Source organism: Peromyscus leucopus, chromosome 19 (genome assembly GCF_004664715.2).
Source record: "Peromyscus leucopus breed LL Stock chromosome 19, UCI_PerLeu_2.1, whole genome shotgun sequence".
Classification (NCBI taxonomy): Eukaryota; Metazoa; Chordata; class Mammalia; order Rodentia; family Cricetidae; genus Peromyscus; species Peromyscus leucopus.
Genome location: NC_051079.1, coordinates 26930196 through 26950548, shown reverse-complemented (window position 1 = coordinate 26950548; position 20353 = coordinate 26930196). Strand labels below are relative to the sequence as shown.

The following is a 20353-nucleotide window of genomic DNA, read 5'->3' as shown; positions in this document are numbered from 1 at the left end:
ATCAGACACTCTTAGATGTAAGAAGGACCCCAAACATCATAGGAGATGTGAAATTACCCAGTACGAGTGTCAATTAGTACTCAATATTTCCAAATAAAAACAAACTGATTCTTACTATTAGCACACCCATTGTTATTAAGTATATGATCAACACACTAATACCAACACAGGAGGAATGGAGAAGGAAAACCAAGTGTTTTTGAATGGAACATTTTTGGCATTTGATGAATAGGAAACTTGGAGAAAACAGCAATTGTATGATACTACAGCTTTTAAATCCCTTCTATCTTTTCTGTGAGCAAAGTATACCGAGGATAAGAATTATTTTTCAAGATCAAAAAGTCAATATGATTTCCAGATATGAGAAACATGAAGTTTCGGTGAAGAGAAACCTGCTTTCTGTTCCTTTACCAATTTGTCATCAAGAGCACAATGAGCTCCAAAGGAGCACGGAGATACCTCCAGAGACTGTTGTTTGCAGCTACGCAGAGACACCATGGCATACGGAAACTCCATAAGGAACCTAGGGACGGAGGCGAGACTCATTGGCAAGGCATGTGCAAAATGAGGCCTCGGTTTGTTTCCGTATACAGCACTTATACACAAAGACACCTGGGCTCAAGATGTAGGTCGGTGTGAGAGTGCCTACTTATGGTATGCAAGGCCATGAGCTTGGTCCCTAGCACTGAAAAATGTGTGCTTCTGTAATTTTTTTTTTTTGTCTTTGAGACAGGGTCTCACTTTGTAGCCTTGGTTGTCCCAGAGCTTGCTATGGAGACAAGGCTGACTTAGATCTCACGGAAATCTGCCTGTCTCTGCCTCCCAAGCACAGTGGTTAGAGGTGTGTGCCACCGTGCCTAGATAAAATTTCTTCATTAAAAACAGGTATGGGTATGCAAATTAAGGAAAATGGGCAACTTCTCCGAAAATCTGAAGGAGAAATATTAAGATCAAGTGAGAAAGAATCAACCAAGATGTTTTATGATTCACACACAGATCCAAATATAAGCAGACCTTACATTTTAAAGAAGAGTCTTCAATTAATACAAAATCCCATGTATGCATTGCATATAGCCCCCACACATTATATAATACATACATTGCCGTGTTGGGAACCCACCTCAAGGCCCAGTGAATACTAGGCAGGTACAGTACAACTGATCACCAGCCCTAACGTTTCTGTTTTTAAAAAGAATCATTGATTCATGTACATGAAATGGTTGTCCCACAGATGGAAAAGTTAAGAAACCAGCCCAGTTTCTAACAGTATTCTTTTGATGATCTAAATGTTACCATTAACTACTAATCCATGATTTTTGTTCATTCCATAATGATTTTTAACTTTCCTTATAGCCCATGAGCACTAAAAACTACCTAGGAATAGTTCACCTGGATTCACTTAAACTTAAATATATCTTCAAGGAAACACGGGTATAAAACACACATATTAAACACCCGGGGCAACTAAATAAATAGGTAAAATTTAGCAAAACAATGTGAGTATATTGCAAAACAATTACCTGAGGACTTTCTTCTCTTTTATCATCAAGTAGAGACTGAGGTGCTGAAAGGAAATCAGCTTTTTCACAGCTCTCCTGGCTGATGAGAGTATCTGCATAGTTTGGTTGAGGAAGATGATGTGGCTTTTCCCTGAGTCTGCAGTGAGTGAGACTTCATGGGAATAGGTCTGCAGGAAAGCGCGTACCCCATCCACGCCCACAAAGTGTGAGGCAGGGATGCCCCCTAATCCATCTCTTGAAGCCTGAAGCATTCGGGACATATGCCAGCGCCGCAGCCTGAGCGCCAGCAGCACAATGACAAAGGCCAGGAAGACACAGGAGACCACAGCCACCGCCACCACCAGGTAGAGTGTAAGTTCGGAATCATCAGAGTTGGCGGGGGTCCTGATGCTGCCCAGGTCAGCCAGGACCTCAGGGATGTTGTCAGCTATTGCTATGGTGAGTGTGACCGTGGCGGAGAGAGGAGGCTGGCCGTGGTCCTGAACAGACACCACCAGGCTCTGCTTGAGGGCATCTCTGTCCAGCAGGGCCCGCGCAGTGCGCACCTCGCCCGTGTGCAGCCCCACCGAGAAGAGCCCTGGCTCGCTGGCCTTGAGCAGGCGGTAGGACAGCCAGGCATTCTGTCCTGAGTCTTTGTCTACTGCCACCACTTTGGTTACCAGATAGCCAGGGTCTGCAGATCGGGGTGCTAGTTCCACACCAGTGGACCCGTCTGTGGGGAAGGCAGGATAAAGGATCTCAGGCATGTTGTCATTCTGGTCCAGCAAGTACAGGCTCAAGGACACATTGCTACTCAGTGGAGGGTTCCCGCTGTCCACTGCTATCACCCGCAGCTGCAAGTCTTGGAACTGCTCGTAGTCAAAGGAGCGGAGAGCATAGAGGACTCCAGTGTCAGAGTTGATGGAGATGTAGGAGGACAGGGGTGCCCCTTGGAAGGTATCTTCAGCTAAAGAGTAGGTCACATGGGCATTGTCATTACTGTCAGGGTCATAGGCCAGCACTGAGAAGATGGAGGTGCCTCTGGGATTGTTTTCAGAAATGTAGGCGGAGTAGGACCCCCGGGAAAAGGAGGGCGGGTTGTCGTTGATATCTGCCACCTGCAGTAGAAGGTGGGCATCTGTGGACAGAGATGGGTTCCCTCCATCTTTAGCACTTAGAGTGATGTTGTAAAAGGAGAACTCTTCCCTGTCAAGGGCGCTGGTTGTAACCAGTCGGTAGTAATCGTCCACCGAGCGTTCTAACTTGAAAGGAATCCTCTCAGGAAGTGAACACGTGACAACGGCATTCTGCCCAGAATCCCTATCGTGCACATTGAAAAGTGCTATTACCGTTCCCGGAGGAGAGTCTTCAGGAACAGAAGCAGTGGCGGATGTCATGTAAAATTCCGGAGCATTGTCATTGACATCGAGAACAGTGACAACAACCTTCGTCCTGGTCAGAAGGCCTGGGCCATCCTGAGCTTCGATATCGATTTCATGGAATTTAGCATTCTCATAATCCAGACTTTTTGTGATTGTTATATCGCCAGATGTTGACTTTAGCTCAAATACATCTGCAGTTTCTCCAGGGGCTTGCTCCTGAAAATAAGTCACTTGAGCGTTGTATCCCTCATCAGGGTCAGTGGCTGTCACTGTGAGTATCCGGGTACCTACAGGCATATTCTCAGGAACGCTCACACGGTATTCCGGCTGTGTAAAAACAGGAGCGTTGTCGTTCACATCCAGGACCTTCACGCGGATACGGCAGGTGCCGGATCGCACTGGATTGCCCCCGTCCAAGGCGACAAGAACAAGATGGTGAACTGCCTCTTCCTCGCGGTCCAAGGCACGCTCCAGCACCAGCTCTGGGTACTTGTTTCCATCAGCCCCAGTTCGCACATCCAGGAGAAGTGGTCATTTGAGTTGAGTTCATACTTCTGGAGGCTGTTCTCGCCCACATCCGCATCATGTGCACTCTTAAGAGGAATCCTGAATCCTGGTGTAGTCGTTTCACTGATTTTTAGTTCCGGCTCCTCTACTCCAAAGCGAGGTGCATTGTCATTAACATCTGTTACCTCCACCTCTACGGAATAAATAGTCAATTTATCTTCCAGTAGGAGGTTAAAATTCATCAGACAGGGCGCGCTCTGGGCGCAAAGCTCTTCCCGGTCTATCCTGCCTGCGGTGACCAAGCTGCCGCTTCGCGGGTTCAGAGCAAAGAGCTGTGACCTACCTCTGGAGACGATGCGGACCCCTCGTTCTGCCAGAGCCTGGGGCTCCAGCCCCAAGTCCTTGGCGATGCTGCCCACGAAGGAGCCCTTGTCGATCTCCTCTGGCACGGAGTAGCGGATCTGTCCAGCTCTGGCCTCCCACAGGGCGGCCCAAAGGGCGCACAGCAGGACCAGCATTCTGCACCGGGGCAGCTTCTGCAGCGTCGCCATTGCCCCTCTGCAGCCGAGTTTCCTCCGAACCAGCCTCCAGCACCGTGAGGGAGTCCAGTCCTTATCCCCCAGGGTCTGGGACGACCAGTATTCACCAGTCCCAGGTCACCGAGGAGAGAGAACTAACGGGCGGCTGGGTTGAATTTCCTTGCATCCTCTGACCGGAAGCTGCGGACAAACCGCCAGCCCTTTGTGTTGTGCCAGCCCTTCAGTGGGATTGGTTGGCTGTCTTTTACTCCTTAGGTGGTCAACAGCGACGCTCAGAGGCCTAGCGGGTTTCTGCACTCGCGCAGGCAAACCCATTTCATGCTCGCCTGTGGCTATAAGTTGGTCTCAAGAACGACTTTCACACTAAGATCTAGTATCATTTACAGTAGAAGTATTTAAAGGGAGGGACGTTTTCAGAACTAATAAGAATGGTTAAATACATGTAACCTGAGAGCGGCTGCTGTGAAAGTATTGAAGAAGGTTTAAGGCTTAAACCGAGTGCTGCTGGCCTTGGCACGTCGCGCTATCTCCCTCCTTTTTCTTACCTATGCTCAGACAAAAAGATCAACATTCAAACACTGGCTACATTTTCTTATAAGGCACGTTTGTGAATTCTGTGCTCAGTTGCTTAGCATTCAACTCCAACACTTGGTATTTAAATTGTTGATCATCAGACATTAAACAGCACGTGCTCATGACACAAGGTTTGATGGAATCTTAGTTGGAAACCAGTCCTCAGGAACTTTTTAGGGTGGCGAAGATGTGGGAAAGTGAAGAGGATATTATTAAAGAGTATCGTGCTGAATTTTGTGAAAAGCACTGAGCCCTGGGGACACGCAGAAGAAGGGGACCCAACTTGCATTTGAGAGTGAAAAATGACCTTTCCTGAATGCTACTTCGTTTGAACCCTGACAGATAGAATGGATCAAGAAGAGGCTGGAATAGTATTGCAGAAACTGAGAACCAGTGCTTGGAGCTGGGAGACAGCCAGGAACACCATGGAAATTGAAGGTGGCTGGAGTGACCAAAGCTTGGGCAGACAAGGTACTTTACATTAAGAATCTGTCATTCAATGTTGCTTTAGATTGTTAAGCACTCTTTCCCTTTCTGTATTTATTGTTGCCCGGATGATGCCATGGATGTCTTCTTACTCCTGTTTGGCTTATATATGCAAACATATTTATATGTAATGTATTTATTTTAAAATGCACTTTGAAATATTTCAAGCATAGAGACCACTATAGAAAAAAATATAACCAAACTTGATGTACATACCAGTAGGCTTTATTTAATTTTAACATCTTATCATATTTAAACGAGATTAATATTTAGACTTTTTTCTTTTGAATAATTTCAGAATTACAGAATAGTTGCAAGAAATAGTACAAACAAATCTCATATATAGCAGTCCCTTGGTAGCTGAGGGGGCTTGGTTCTGTGTCTGAAGATGCTGGAGTCCCTGGTGTAAAATGATGTAGGATTCAGCCGGGCGGTGGTGGCACACCTTTAATCCCAGCACTCGGAGGCAGAGGCAGGTGGATCTCTGTGAGTTCAAGGCCAGCCTGGGCTACCAAGTGAGTTTCAGGAAAGGTGCAAAGCCACACAGAGAAACCCTGTCTCAAAAAACCAAAAAATAAAAATAAAAAAAAGAAAAGAAAATAAAGAAAATGATGTAGGATCCACAAATCATCTGGGTACATCCTTCTGGGTAATTTGTCATCTCACAATTATACATACCAAGATAACATAAATAGATGATGTACATGTTTAGGAACTATGTTAAGTTTTCCAAATACTTTCAATTTGTAATGTAGATGTAGGTTCACACTGTTGGACTTCTTTCTACACTTTACATACAAAGTTCACTGTATTCTCTGTCCACATTATCCCCAAATGTTAACATTTTATTTTCATGCCCCCCTATTGATTCCATGTAAATTGTGTACATGATGTCCCTTTACTATTTTTGGATTGATTCCTTCATTACCAAACTATAAAATCAACTTGGCATTGATGCAGTTTCATTGTCTAGCCTATAGCTCTTACCAATAATTTGCCAGTTGCTACAATGTCTTTTCATAGCAAAATAAAATATTTTTTCAGGCCCTGGATTCAGCCCAGGATCTTACGTTGTACTTCACAAAGCTTCTGCAGTGGGTAGAATTTGAGCAGTTCACCAGGCTTTGCATTTCATGACTCTGGACTAGAAGATCTGGCCAGTTCTACTGCAAAGCATTCCCCTTGGTGTGTTAGATCCTGCCTCCTCAGGTTCAGACCGTGCAGTGTTGGTGGGAAGACACAGGGACGACATTATCCCCTTCTCAGTGCATTTTCTTGGGAGCTGCATGGTGTCTTTGTCCCAGTACTGTTTTTGTTAACTTTAATCACTGGTAACATTCTAGAAATTTTCTAGTTATTTGTAGTTTTCTCTATTATACGTTTGCTGTTTACTGATTAATAATTAACTTGTACAATCCTTTTTTTTTCTTTCCTTCCATCTTCTTCCTTTCTTGATTTGTGGTATCTTATGGCTTCTTTAAGTAGTAAGTTTTTTTTTTTTTTGAAATTAATGAATATGAGACTTCCAACTTTCTTTTCAAGATTGTTTTGTCTGTTTGGAAAGGGTCCCTTGAGATTCCATATGAATTTTATGGTGGGATTTTTCATTTCTCCCCCAAATCCCATTATTAGAGTTTTTATATGGATTTCAATGAATATGTAGATTGTTTTAATTAGTTCTGTACGTTTCTATTTCTTTTATTTTGCATTTTTAACTGTTATTATGTGTGTAGAGGGAAAGCCTATGGAGGCTGAAGAGGGCATCAGATCTGCTGAAGTTGAAGCCACAGGCAGCTGAGAACCTCTTGAGACTCTCTGTTTGTTTGATTTATGCTTTCTTTGGTAATTATGTTAAAATCAGGTATTATTTTTCAAAGCTGTGCTTTTAGGTGATGGGAGTTCATAATTTCCTACCTGTTTGACAACATTTTCTTTTTCATAATCATGACCAAGTCATTTCTGAAATGAATTTCTTAAACACTACATCTAGTGCTTCTTGCCTTAAATATGACTTTGCTTTTGTATTATGCTTTCTTTTGTGCATGTGTGCACATGAATCCATAATTTCAATACTTCAGTATGAGTTTAAGAATCTATGTTGTCAGCAGAATATAGATTAAAAAACCAACCAATTCATTAATCTGTCTTTAAATTATAAAACCTATGAAAATGCAGAGCTGAAATAATTTATTAGTTGAGAGCGTAATTTGGTACCCAAGAAGAAAATGAAAATCCAGAAGACATAAAGCAAAGTGAAATTCCCTTAAAATCCACCAGAGAAGAAACAGACTACTTTAAAAATGGCAACTTGATGACAGAAAATGTCTCATTTGTAATAATCACAAGTTCTAGGAAGACAATGTATTTTGAAATCTAGGCTTATATATTTAAGTAGAAGACTGTTTTTTTTTTTTTAAATGTTCTCGCCTACTCTACTTCCTTACTGTTTTTCTCTCCTGAGTCCTCCCTTGACACAGGGTCTCAGGTAGCCCAGAATAGCTTCAAACTGGATATGTAGCTAAGGCTGGCCCCTCTTGCCTCAGCTTCTTAAGCACTGGGATTATAAGCACGTGCCACTGTGCCTACCTTCTATTGGTTCTAAAATTATTTATTATGGTGGTGGTTCATATTTGCAATCCCAGCACTCAGAAAACTCAGACAAGAAAATAACAAGTTAGAGGTCAGCCTAGGCAAGCCTCAGTCCAACTGATGAGTATAGTGAGAGCATGTTCAAAAATATTGCTCAGGTTCCAGGCAATAACGAGGTCTTTAAAAGTGCTTCAAGGCTGTGTGGCAGTGTTAATCTGGATAACACAGCCCAATGAGCAGACGTACTGTTCACTGTATGTTCATCTCCCTTCGTCTTCAGCTAGCAACAAAGTGTAAGCATAGGAACTGGCAGGGAAGATACCATGCAAGTCCTGGCTTTTACTAACTAATGGTTCTCATTGCTTATGTTGGTTTCAATCAATAGGGCAACCCCAGACCACTTATCTAGAATGAAGTAGTTTTGTCTGTATAACACTGCTGGCCTTCAATCCCTGTTTAAAAAGCTTCAGACTGACCCATCACTTCCTGGTTTAGCTCGTGTCCAGTTAGATATTTATATTTTACTTGTACTTTATTATTCTAATGCTTTCCTGTTTCATGTACCTGTCCACTTTAATAGAGCAGAGTAGGTCTAACATGAATTTACCCTCCCACAATACATTTCCTTTCTTTGAGACAGGGCCTCACTATGTAACCTTGTTGGCCTGTAACTCACTATGTAGACCAGGCTGGCCTTGAACTCAGAGAGATCTGCCGACTTGTCTCTTGAGTGCTGAGATGAAAGGCGTGTGCCACCACACCAGACTCCCACAATACACTTCTTATGAATCATCAATACACACTAATGCGGAATATGTCTTCATTTTGTAATTTTCACCACAAGTGTGTGTGTGTGTGTGTGTGTGTGTGTGTGTGTGTGTGTGTGTAGGGAAGCTTTAAAACTGTTTCTCAAGTTGAAAGACAAAATTTCTGTCCATTACCCTCCATTTCATAAGTTACTTAAAGATATATTTTAAAACATACATAAAATATCTCTTAATGAGAGATTATATAACTAAGATGTTTAGCAACAAAATCACAACCTGTCTAGATTATTATCATTTTATATTAACACAAGTAAAATGATGACTTTTGATGATTTTCACCACTATCACTTCTGGATAAGTTGATAGTCAACTCAGACAATTAAATGATTTAGCGAGACATAAGTGAGAAATAGAAGACAAATTTGTTTCTGATGCAGTTCTATTTCCCAAAGGAGACAGGCCTTACCACTCGCTCTTTATCCTCACCCCTCACAGTATGACTAAGGGCTCCTTCCCAAGGTGGGAGGTTCCACTCCCCACCCTTTTCTGAGACAGAGTACTGGGATTTTAGGCATGTTCACCACCCCTGGAATGCCAATAGAAATCTAAAAGGGTAGGCCACTGTGTTGTGACAACATGCCCGAGATCCCAGCACTCCAGTAGTCTGAGGCAGGAGGATTATAAATTTAAAATCATGCTGGGCTACAAAGTGAGTTCAAGGCCAGCTCAGGTATCTTATCAAGACCTTGTCTCAGCTGGGCGGTGGTGGTGCACGCCTTTAATCCCAGCACTCAGGAGGCAGAGGCAGGCAGATCTTTGTGAGTTCCAGGCCAGCCTGGTCTACAGAGCGAGATCCAGGACAGGCTCCAAAACTACACAGAGAAACCCTGTCTCGAAATAAAACAAACAAACAAACAAAAAGACCTTGTCTCAAAATGGTAGCACTCACCCAGCATGCATAAGCCCTTAGGTTTAATCTCCAGTGGCATAAAACAAAAATAAAAACACCCAACCACTACTGGGGTATAATGGAATATACTGTTCATAGAAAACAGTGCAAGCAAGTATGTACAGACATGAATTACTTCCATCGATATAGCTTATAAGGTCATTACAAGTTTACCTGAGAAAATATTTCCTCTTTATCTTCAAGCAGAGACTGGGGTGCAGACAGAAATTCCCTTTTCTCACAGCTCTCTTGGCTGATGAGCGTATCTGCGTAGTTGGGCTGCGGGAAGATCAGGTGGCTCTTTCGAGAGTCAGCGGTGAGTGAGATCTCGCGGGAATAGGTCTGTAGAAAGGCGTGTACCCCATCAACACCTACGAAGTTGGAGGCAGGAATGTCCGTCAATCCGTTGGCTGCAGTCTGGAGCAAGCGTGAGGAGTACCAGTGTCGCAGCTTGAGCATCAAGAGCATGATGACAAAGGCCAGGAAGATGCAGGAGACCACGGCCACTGCCACTACCAGGTAGAGCGTGAGATCTGAATCCTGGGGATCGACAGCCGTCCCAGTGCTGCCCAGGTCAGCCAGGAGTTCAGGGATGCTGTCAGCTACTGCTATGGTGAATGTGACTGTGGCGAGAGAGGAGGCTGGCCGTGGTCCTGCACAGACACCACCAGGCTCTGCTTCAGAGCATCTCTGTCCAGCAAGGCCCGTGTAGTGCGCACCTCGCCCGTGTGCAGCCCCACTGAGAAGAGCCCTGGCTCGCTGGCCTTGAGCAGCCGGTAGGACAACCAGGCGTTCTGTCCCGAGTCTTTATCCACTGCCACCACCTTCGTCACCAGATAACCGGGTTCGGCAGATCGAGGTGCTAGTTCCACGCCAGTGGACCCATCTTTGGGGAGGACAGGGTACAGGATTTCCGGGGCATTGTCATTTTGATCTATCATGAACAGACTCAGAGACACATTGCTTGTGAGTTGTGGGTCCCCGCTGTCCCGCGCCATCACCCTTAGCTGCAAATCTCGGAACTGCTCATAGTCAAAGGACCGCAATGCATAGACAACTCCAGTGTCAGAGTTGATGGAGAAGTAAGAAGACAAAGGCACTCCCTGAATAGTGTCTTCCACCAGGGAGTAAGTCACGAGTGCGTTCTCATTGTGGTCAGCATCCCAGGCCTTCACTGAGAAGATGGAAGCCCCTCTGGGGTTATTTTCAGGGATGTAAACAGAGTAGGAGTCCTGTTCAAAAACTGGAGGGTTGTCATTGATATCTGTCACTCGCAGTGAGATGTGAGCTTGGGTAGATAGGGGCGGAGTGCCCTGATCTGTTGCTGTTATTGTGATGTTGTGCCCAGAGCTTTGTTCTCTGTCCAGTGTTCTTTCTGTTACCAAGCGGTAATAATTGTCGACTAACTTTTCCAGTTTAAAGGGTAGGTTTCCAGGAATAGAACATGTGGTGTGACCATTGTTACCAGCGTCTTGGTCGTGCACACTGATAAGAGCAATTACGGTCCCAGGAGGAAAGTTTTCTGGCACTTGGGTGGCGACAGAGGTGATTCCAACTTCTGGGGCATTATCATTAACATCCACCACAGTGACCAGCACCTTAGCCCTAGCCATGAGTCCAGCACCATCCTGAGCTTGAATTTCCATCGGATAAACTTTGTATTCTTCAAAATCCAGTGGTTCTTTATTTGTTAATTCTCCTGTGTAAGAATCCAACTGAAATTTCCGGACCACACTGTGGTCTACGTTGTGAAAGGAGTATGTTACTTTGCCATTAGCTCCCTCATCCGGGTCAGTAGCATTCACCTGGAGCAGCCGAGTGCCTAATGGGACGTTCTCAGGGACACTCACGTGGTACTCTGCCTGAGTAAATGATGGTGGGTTGTCGTTCACATCCACCACCTGAACACGAATTTGCAGAGTTCCCGAGTGTACTGGGTTACCCCCATCAGAGGCGGTGAGGACAAGGTAGTGGGTAGCTTCTTTTTCTCTGTCTAAAGGGCTCTGCAGTACCATCTCTGGCTGGTGTGGTCCTTCAGGTCCCTGTTGCACATCCAGGATGAAGTGAGGGTTGGCGCTTAGCTGGTAGCTATGAAGTGAGTTTATACCCACATCAAGGTCTTGTCCAAGAGGCAGAGGGATCCTGGTACCTGGAGTCGTTATTTCACTCATTTTTAATTCCAACTCTTCTAACTGGAATTGAGGGGTGTTGTCATTAATGTCAACTATCTCTACTTCGATAGGGAAAAGCTTCATTTCATCCTCCACAAGGATGTTAAAGCTCACGAGACAGGGCGCGCTCTGGGCGCACAGCTCCTCCCGGTCTATCCTGCCTGCAGTGACCAAGCTGCCGCTTCGCGGGTTCAGGGAGAAAAGCTGCGACCTACCTCTGGAGACGATGCGGATCCCGCGCTCCGCCAGCTCGCGGGGCTCCAGCCCCAGGTCCTTGGCGATGCTGCCCACGAAGGAGCCTTTGTCAGTTTCTTCTGGCACAGAGTAGCGGATGTTTCCAGCCCCGGCTTCCAATAGTAGCTCCAGAGAAAGGCACAGCAGCATCAGCCGGCTGCAGCCGGTTAGCTTCTCTGGAATCGCCATTGCTCTCTTCTGGCTTCCCACTTTTCTCTCAATCTGTTATCAAGGGTATTGTTTTTCTGTTTTTCCAGGGTCTTCTCTACCTCAGTATTTAAAATAATGACAGCAGAGAGATATCCAGAGATACGCTGAGCAGTCTCAGGCAGACATTTTCAGTGTGGCATGATGGAGTACAAAGTCACACGTTTACATTTTTTTTTTTTTAAGTTGGGCGGGTAGTATGGAGCATGTATCCCTCAGGTTGGTGAACAGCGGCGCCCAGAGTCCTATCAAGTTACTGCACTTCTTGGAAATGTAATCAGGTATCCTTCCTTAAGTCCTGGTTTACTGTTAGGGAAAGAATTAATTTTTTTTTTAACAACAGTATGTATGTATGCATACTGTTGTAAACAGTATGTATGTATGCATACAGTGTTCATTTCCTTATAGATATGTTGTTAAATTGCATTGTGCCGGAGAATCCGGTGGTCCGAATTATCTGCTTTCCCTGTGTGCTATTAAAGAAATAAAAGAACTCTAACCACAAAGAGAATATCAGCCTTCCATTTATTCTGTTGTATAGTTTGACAATTTGATAATTTTTCAGGCCACAAAGAGAAGTTTGGAGGATGAAAAAACATTAAAGGGGGAGAAATCAACTTTCAGACTTCAAGGTAGAGCTTCAGGATCTGGACCACTCCACTTTCCTTCCACTTTGGTTTGAATATTTTCAGAACCTTGGGATTTTTGAAGACTGCATTAAAACATATCCTTATTCCTCTTTTTTTTTTCTGAAGCAGCTATGTTAAAAAAGATTTAAAATTCCCCCAAAGGTAATATATTTTGAATAGAATAAAATTGGGGTCTTGGAATCTCACTAAAATATCACATGGATATATAATTTAGACTTCAAATTCAAAAGACAGAGAAGTTGTGATATTATTCTTCACAGATGAAAGAAGCCACGTCTCTATTTTCAGGGAGGCTGTAGGGATAACAGTTGTCCTATAATCATGCATTATATTCTCCAAGACGAGGTGGCCTTCTTTAACAGCAGTATCTTCTAACTAGGATGATGAGGATGTCACTTTCCTTTTACACATGGTTTGGAGATGGCCTGGCAGCTGCGTAGGGAGGCCACATGGACTCGTTTCAGGCTGGCTGGTGCGCTTCTGCAGCAGCCATGGAGCCCAACATCTGGTCCTTTCACATGAAGAGAAGAATGGAACACCAGTGGTATGGCCAGGGTCAAAGTAGGCAAAGATATGTTATCCACCGAGTTGGCAGAAATGGAGAGCAGCTCCTGAGAAGTGCCTTCTAAGAACAGCAAGACAGCCTTCTCTGCTACCAGATCCTGGCAGAAGGGAGTTCTTGGAAAGCTCAGAGTTCTTTAGAGCCTGGAGTAGAGCTGGAATATTTAGAATGGCGAACAAAGCAGAAGATGCAGTCAACAAACTGACACATGAGATGAATGAATTGGATCTTAGTTTGAAGAAAAGCAGGAACAATTTGAGGATACGGAGGAGTAACTTCTCAACTTCACGCTAGTTCTGAGACTTGGTTTGTTTCAGAAAAGAACTTCCAGCTAGCACTCTTCCTTCTGCCAAATGTGCTGTGGTGGTAGATTCATCTCAGAACTAGTCTGCTTTATCCTGAGCGTCGTCTCAGCTTTCAGATCAGCTACAGCAAGGGCAAGCTTTGGCTGACTTTCATACATTCTGAACTACTAAGTGACTACATTCAGTGAAAGATATGCTTGTTGGCTAAGTGAAATGCTGGCAGATATGGGAAGTTATTATTATTTTGTTCAAACATGAAATGGGAAACTGGTGATTGATAGCAAACCAATTTAAACACAACAACCTGAAAGTGAATGGAAGAGTGAGAGGTGGAAGCACGATTTTGAACAGATTCCAAAACAATTAGAAGAGAGGTGTGAAGATCCGAGAAGGGACAATTGAAGACGCTGTTACCACCAAGTACTTGGAATCATTAGTTCGCCCACAGTAGTGGCTGAGAGGATAGCGGGAGTCACTCCTTCCAAAGCCAGCGGTGCAGCCTTACGGTAAGACTATTCCTCTGAAGTCACTGCTTTTGTTCCGGTTATGATGAAGTCCATAGGAAATCATTTAAAACCACATGAATAAACCAGCATGCACTGTACAAATTACACACGTACATATATACACATATTTCCTGTCATTTTATCATGTTCTAAGCCCTGACCCACATATCACAGTGGCATGACACTCCGTGATGCTCTGCTGAAATACTTACAATATGACAAGAAGTGCATTCCAAGGTCAGAACATTTACAGTTTTTGTTTGTTTTGTAGTGATTAACCCTATTAAAAGAGGAAATTATCAGTGCATTGATTAATGTTCACTTATACACTCCTGTACAGGAATTATGGCTTTGGTATTACAGCAATAAAATGGTATTTTCTGTGAAGCATTAGTATAAATTATTTGGATATATAAATATATTAGGGATCTTTTCATTGTGGAGAAGTATTTTCTTGTAAATATATGTTAATTTTATGATTTCTTAGGTATTGTATGTCGTAAAGGCTGAACTTTGGATGGAGGTGTAGCTCAGTTGTTAGAATGCTTGCCTAGCATGCTTGAAGCCCCGGGTTCAGTTCACAGCAATGCAGAATCCAGGAGTGGTGTGCATTCTTGGAATCCTAGTGGGAAGTTAGTGTCGAGAGGATAAGAAGTTGGAAGTCATCCTTGGCTTACACAGTGGGTTTGAGGTCAGCCTGGGATATAGGAGGTTTTTCAGATAAAAAAACAAAATAAAGAAAAGGAAAAAAGCTGAATTCTTACATTAATAAATGACTAAATGAAACTTACAAATTTTCTTGTGCAATAATCATAACTTAAACAAATTGACCTGTTGGTTGTCTTCAGTAAAGAAAAATATTTGTCTTTGCTTAAAGGATAAGTCCCATAGATTTTGATGATGTCCCATTGTGATCTTTAAAATCTAAGACTTTACAAATATTTAATGTGTCCCTTGATAAAGATGGTTTCTAACTACAAGTGTCTCAAGTTAGAGTAATTTATTTTTCCTTATCTGAGAGGAATATGGTATTGGCACTCTAGAGTTTGGCATTTAAGGAACAATTGAGACAGATGCTGGCAGCCAACTAGATAATGATAGCCATGGAAGACTCAGAAAACGAGGAAATAAAGGAAGGACTTAACAGCCAAATGAATCGTCCGTAGAGGGACAATTTCTGTTCTTATACAACTAAATACACAGTTTCTCAGACTCTCAAAGACAAGTATATGGACCTCAAGAGTAGTAATTGAGTGATGCAGTAAATCTCCTTCATTATCACAAGGAAGGAACTCTTTAATACAAAATAAGACTCTTCAGAACATGTTAGTATATGCAAACTTCTTCCAAAAGGAATTGTGAATTAAAGAGGCACAATAAAGCACTCATAAAAATAAGCAGTAAGAGCGGGTGGTGGTGGTGCATGGCTTTAATCCCAGCACTCGGAGGTAGAGGCTGGTGAATCTTTGTGAGTTCGAGGCCAGCTTGGTCTACAGAGAGAGTTCCAGGACAGCTAGAGCTACACACAGAGAAACTCTGTCTTGAAAAACAAACAAACAAACAAACAAACAAACAAAATCAGTAACCTTGTAGTGCTTCCCACCCCCACCAACAAAAGACAAGCAGCAGCAACTTATAAAAGGCTGTACATACTAAATGAAAATATTCAGACTCACATTATATATTTGACTCCAATATAAAATTTATGGCTTCACTGTTGGCACTACAGGCAATGTCCATGTGAAAGATATTTCTGGAACTAATCTGAAGAAACTAAGATTTTATGATAGGTGAAACCATGCACAGACTATATTAACAGGTGACGTCCCTAGTGTTGGAGCTAGAACATTATTACAGGCCCAGGATGACAGCTAGAATCCCTTTGAGGAGGCAGAGAACAAAAACTAAGGCAAGACTTCCAAGACTGAACCTCCATCTGCCTGACAGTGCTATGCTGGGTACACTGGTCTGGCAGCAACTCCCAAACACTCATGGTAGGGACCAGGTACAGTGTAGTGACTGCCCGCCACATAGGCCCTGGTAGGTTCTGTCTCTGAGTCCTCAGGGAGCAGTGTTGTTCACACTTAGCTGTATGAGCCCCTAGGTTGAAGAACCACGCTAGCTGTGTGAAATGTAGGATAAGAGAGTTGGCTCTTGTGCTTCAAGCTGGCGCCCACTTTTGTCAGGAGGCAGACAGGCTCCATAGTGTGCACTGCAGTGCCTTACCTAGTTGAAGCTCTCGGCAAAGCACCCTCCTTGTATCTCTGTGACAGTCACCCACCATCGCAGGGAGGCTAGGATGGCATTGAGCCAGCCAAACCCTGGTTATCATGCTGAGGATCGATTTAAAGGCAGTCTCCCAGATTACGACACAACTCTTGATGACATTTCTTGGTGCCAGGTCAGGATGAAGCAGGAATTATGAAAGACTCCAAGCTCTGCTCAGAAGTGTTCAAGTATTCAGTGGGGGCTTGGGGTGAGTGTTCCCAGTCCCTCAGCACAAGGCACAACGGTACATATCTGTAATCCAGCATTCAGGAGGCAGAGACAGATGGATTATAAATTCAAGGCTGGCCTGTGCTACACAGCAGGACCACGTCTCGAAGAAAAATAAGGGATCAGGATATGGCTCAGTATGTAACACTTGCCTAGACTAGAAAAGGCCCCAACTTCAAACCTCAGCACCACAAAAAGAAACGGGGGAAAATAAAAACAATGGCTTGTCTGGGAAGAAGAACCACTTTGATTTCTTTTTTGTTTTGACAGCATTTCACTTTGTAGTCCAGGCTGACCTTAGATTCTCCGTCTTCTTGCTCTGCCTCCTGGGTGCTGAGGTGACAGGTATGCACCATCCCTCGGGGCAAGCCGAGCATTTTTGTTGGTGAAAATGCTTGAGTCATGCTTGTGCTGCAAAAAAGGGATGGCTCGTCCCTGTGAAGGCACCGATGGCAAGACTGGACTGTAGAGTCTGCTCCCAGTTAGGATTCCATCTGTCGCTAGGTGACAATTCTATAGCGATTCTTGGAGGGGCAACTGTCAGTTCCTTCTGCAACGATTTCACCTCTCCATTTGAGCAGAGCTCTCAGTTTGCTGTTTGGTTATTAATAGCAGTTCTTACCTACGGATGCCTGGCTGACGACTCTGTCGTTCTTGACCTCCACTTCAACTGGGACTTTGAGTCTTTAGACTACCAACAATCTTCTATCCCATGCGGTTACTGCCTTTTTTTTTTTTTTTTTTTTTTTTTTTTTTTTTTTTTTTAAATCAAAATCAGGCATTGCTGTAATCTGGGGGCAGTAGATCTATTGTGTATGAATTGTGAGATTGTGTAGAAATAACAGGAGAACTCTACCTTAAGGATGTCAATGAGGATTACCTGGAATGCGACGTAGGCGAGGACCGGCTCTTCTGCAAGATGGCTGGGCTGCACAGCTGTGTGTTTCATCGTCCAAGGCCTGACAGCGTCTCTAAGGCTTCATTTGGTCTAGAGCTGTCCTGCCCCGTGAACCTCACCGAGGCGTGGCAGTCCTGCTCCTCTGGTCTAGGGTTTCTTTAGCAGCAGTTCCCAATATTTACTGCTGTAGTGCTCTCCATTTCTGGAGTCAGACGAGACGGTTACCCGAAGTTATGTGACACCTTTGTAGAGCTATTCTCAGGGTCCGAATTTTTGAACGCCGTTATTAAGATGCTCTCCAGAATTTCCAAAACGGTCTGTGCCGTTGTCATTTAAGTCCAGGATGATTCTGCCTATGTGATTTTCGGTAGGTTTAATCTTCAAATTCGAGCGGCTTACATAACTTCGTTGGAGGATCTGCTGCCTCGACCCAGTCATTCTCACGCTGATCTCTGCTGTCTTGGCTAGATGGAGTCGTTCTCAGCACTCACCCCCGGATTCTCCACACTTAAACACTCAGCCTTCTCTCCGAATCACGCAGCGCGGTTGGTTCGTAAGTTCTCCGAGCAGAACAAAGACATCAGGAAGGGAGGCGGCGCTTCCTGCGCTCTGCGCGCCTGCCCCGTGGGCGACTTCCTATCCACGCAGCCGTTGAGACGTGAGTTCACGCGCGGTAGTTGCTCTCAGCTTCCCAGGAAGGAAAAGGCAACGCCTCACTCGGAGCCATTAAATATCCTGATGGTGATGACCAGAATACTGCAATCAGAGAGCAGGAGAAAGGGCGACGAGAACCTAGAGGTTCAAACAGAGCGCAGGGAGGCCGTGCATTTTTTCGGATGTGTTTGCGAGAGCCCGCGGGGATGACTGGGTCAGAATGGCCACTGACTGCACGACAGCGGCACCCAGAGGCTCAGCGTGGTACCTATCGCAAATTGCTTCTGAAATTCCTCAGAAGAAGCCACTTTGCTTCATTTCCCGGACTTGTTTTAGAATATCAGCTATGTTAATGTGAAGAGTATAAATTGTAGTTTTTGGCAAAATATTAATAAAATTGCCTTTTCACAAAATTTAAGCGAAGTAATCTAATCTATTACATTTGGACTTAAGAAGCCTCATTCAATTTTTCCTCGATTTTTTTTTTTTTTCCGGTGCTGAGGATCAAGGCCTGGACCTTGCGCTTGGCTAGGCAAGCGGTGTACATACCGCCCTTGGCAATCATTTTTGAAGATGATACACTGATGAAATATTTTTCTTTTGAAAATAAAAAGGGTCGGGGGTGGAGGCACTAATCGCCAGGCATGGCGGGGCACACCTGTAATCCCAACACTCAGGAGGTAGGAAACCAACCACAAGTTAGAAATCAGCCAGGTCTACATGGAGAGTTCTAAGCTAGCCAGGGTGACATAAAGAGGCATTATCTCAAAAAAAAAAAAAAAGTTCTCTTTACTAGAGAAATCATCCACTGTTAAAAGATCTATCACAAAATGTAATTCCGAGTTGGGGAGATAGCTCAGTGTATAAAACAGCCTGCCGGGCAGACAGACACGAGGACCTTAGTCTAAATATGTGGCAGCCATGTAAAAAGCTGACGGCCACGCTGGCTCCTGCAACCTCAGTGCTGTGCCGGGTGGAGACAGGAGATAACGGGAGGAGGGGGCTTGCTGCCCGACAGTGTAGCCCTAGTTTCTGCGACAGATCCTGACTCAGGGTGCAACAGAGAGAGCAATAGGATAGGATAGGCCACAACTCCTCTAGCCTTCAGGTATGTGCACCGGCAGGTGAAGGTCTTCAAGCTCCCCTCTCTCTCTCTTTCTCTCTCTCTCTCTCTCTCTCTCTCTCTCTCTCACACACACACACACACACACGAAATAAAATAAAATAATAAATTCTTACTGTAAATTCAAATACAAAATTTTCAGTATAAAACATTAAAAACACAAAAATTAAAATAACCTAGAATTGCATTAACTTAAAATTTTGCCTTTGATGTCTATTCCAATGCTTCCAACATACATACACTTTTAAAATTCCCCCAAATAATCTAAGCTATTTCATGAGTATTATTAGTTACTCATACCCCTTTTTAAAAATATATAGTTTGGATGTCAACTATCAATATACCCTGTGAGAGACCCCCACCCCAGTTCCCCCTAAGGCTCGGAGAGCTGAGGAAAGGGACATCTTAAAATAGCCAGAACCAAGTCAGTTCCCCATTCCCAGACAGGGTGAAGTCAGAAGTTTTAAAAGTACAAAATCCTACTGTCTAGTGGTAACTAACCATGAGATGCCCCCCTCCCCCAAGATAACATGACCAGATTTTGGAGATGGGCTGTAAAACTGACAGAGCAAAAAAAAAAAAAAAAAAAAAAAAAAAAAAAAGTTCAAGCTCAGGAAAACTGGACCAATCAAGGGTGGACCCATACTAACCCCCTCCTCTCTGAAGAATTTTGTGGTTTCTGCCTTTAAAAGCTGTGGGGCATTTACCCACCACCCCCACAGTTCCCCAGAGTTTTCTTGAGTGCAATCAGCAGGAAATATTAGATAGAAGGATTTATTGTGGAGAATCTTGTGGAGATAAACAGATAGAAAATAAAGGATAGCCTCGAGAGGGCCTGGAACCTATTCCAACGGGCCCCGACTATCTCTGGCCCAGGGTTTTTATAGAGACGCCAAGGGGTGGAGCAAAAGACCTCCTCCCCCAGCACAGCCAAGTGCAGACCATCTCAGACACCTGCACTCAGGCCCATGATCCTGATCATCCTCTATTTGGACCTGCTGGGTAAAGCCACGAGGAACCCGAGAACGGGCTCCCACAAAAAGCTAACCTCCCCAAGAAAGAGGAACTCTCCTCCGTGCCTCGATTAGCCGGGCGCTGCAGACAAGGGCTCCTTGCTAGCTTGTATTGCACTGAGAAGTAAACCTTGCTATTGCAGTCTGGACATCTTTGGTCTACGGTGGTTTCTTTGGTTTCTTTCCTAATCTGGGCACAACACCCTATTGTGGGGTATCCACCAGAAAAGACTACTTGGACAT

General features: G+C 44.2%; 2 protein-coding genes across 2 annotated transcripts; both read right to left on the bottom strand.

The window, feature by feature from the left end:
- Positions 1 to 707: 707 nt before the first annotated feature.
- LOC114687146 (protocadherin gamma-A2-like) lies at positions 708 to 5124 on the bottom strand. Its single transcript, XM_028861844.2, is given in 3 exon segments — positions 708 to 1633; positions 1636 to 3405; positions 3408 to 5124. Coding segments are annotated over 3 exon segments (2550 nt in total). The 5' UTR covers positions 3940 to 5124; the 3' UTR covers positions 708 to 1385.
- A 4155-nt stretch (positions 5125 to 9279) lies between these two features.
- Positions 9280 to 14518, bottom strand: LOC114687147 (protocadherin gamma-A1-like). The gene is given in 2 exon segments (XM_028861845.2): positions 9280 to 9923; positions 9926 to 14518. Coding segments are annotated over 2 exon segments (2430 nt in total). The 5' UTR covers positions 11886 to 14518; the 3' UTR covers positions 9280 to 9453.
- Between the last annotated feature and the right edge of the window lie 5835 nt (positions 14519 to 20353).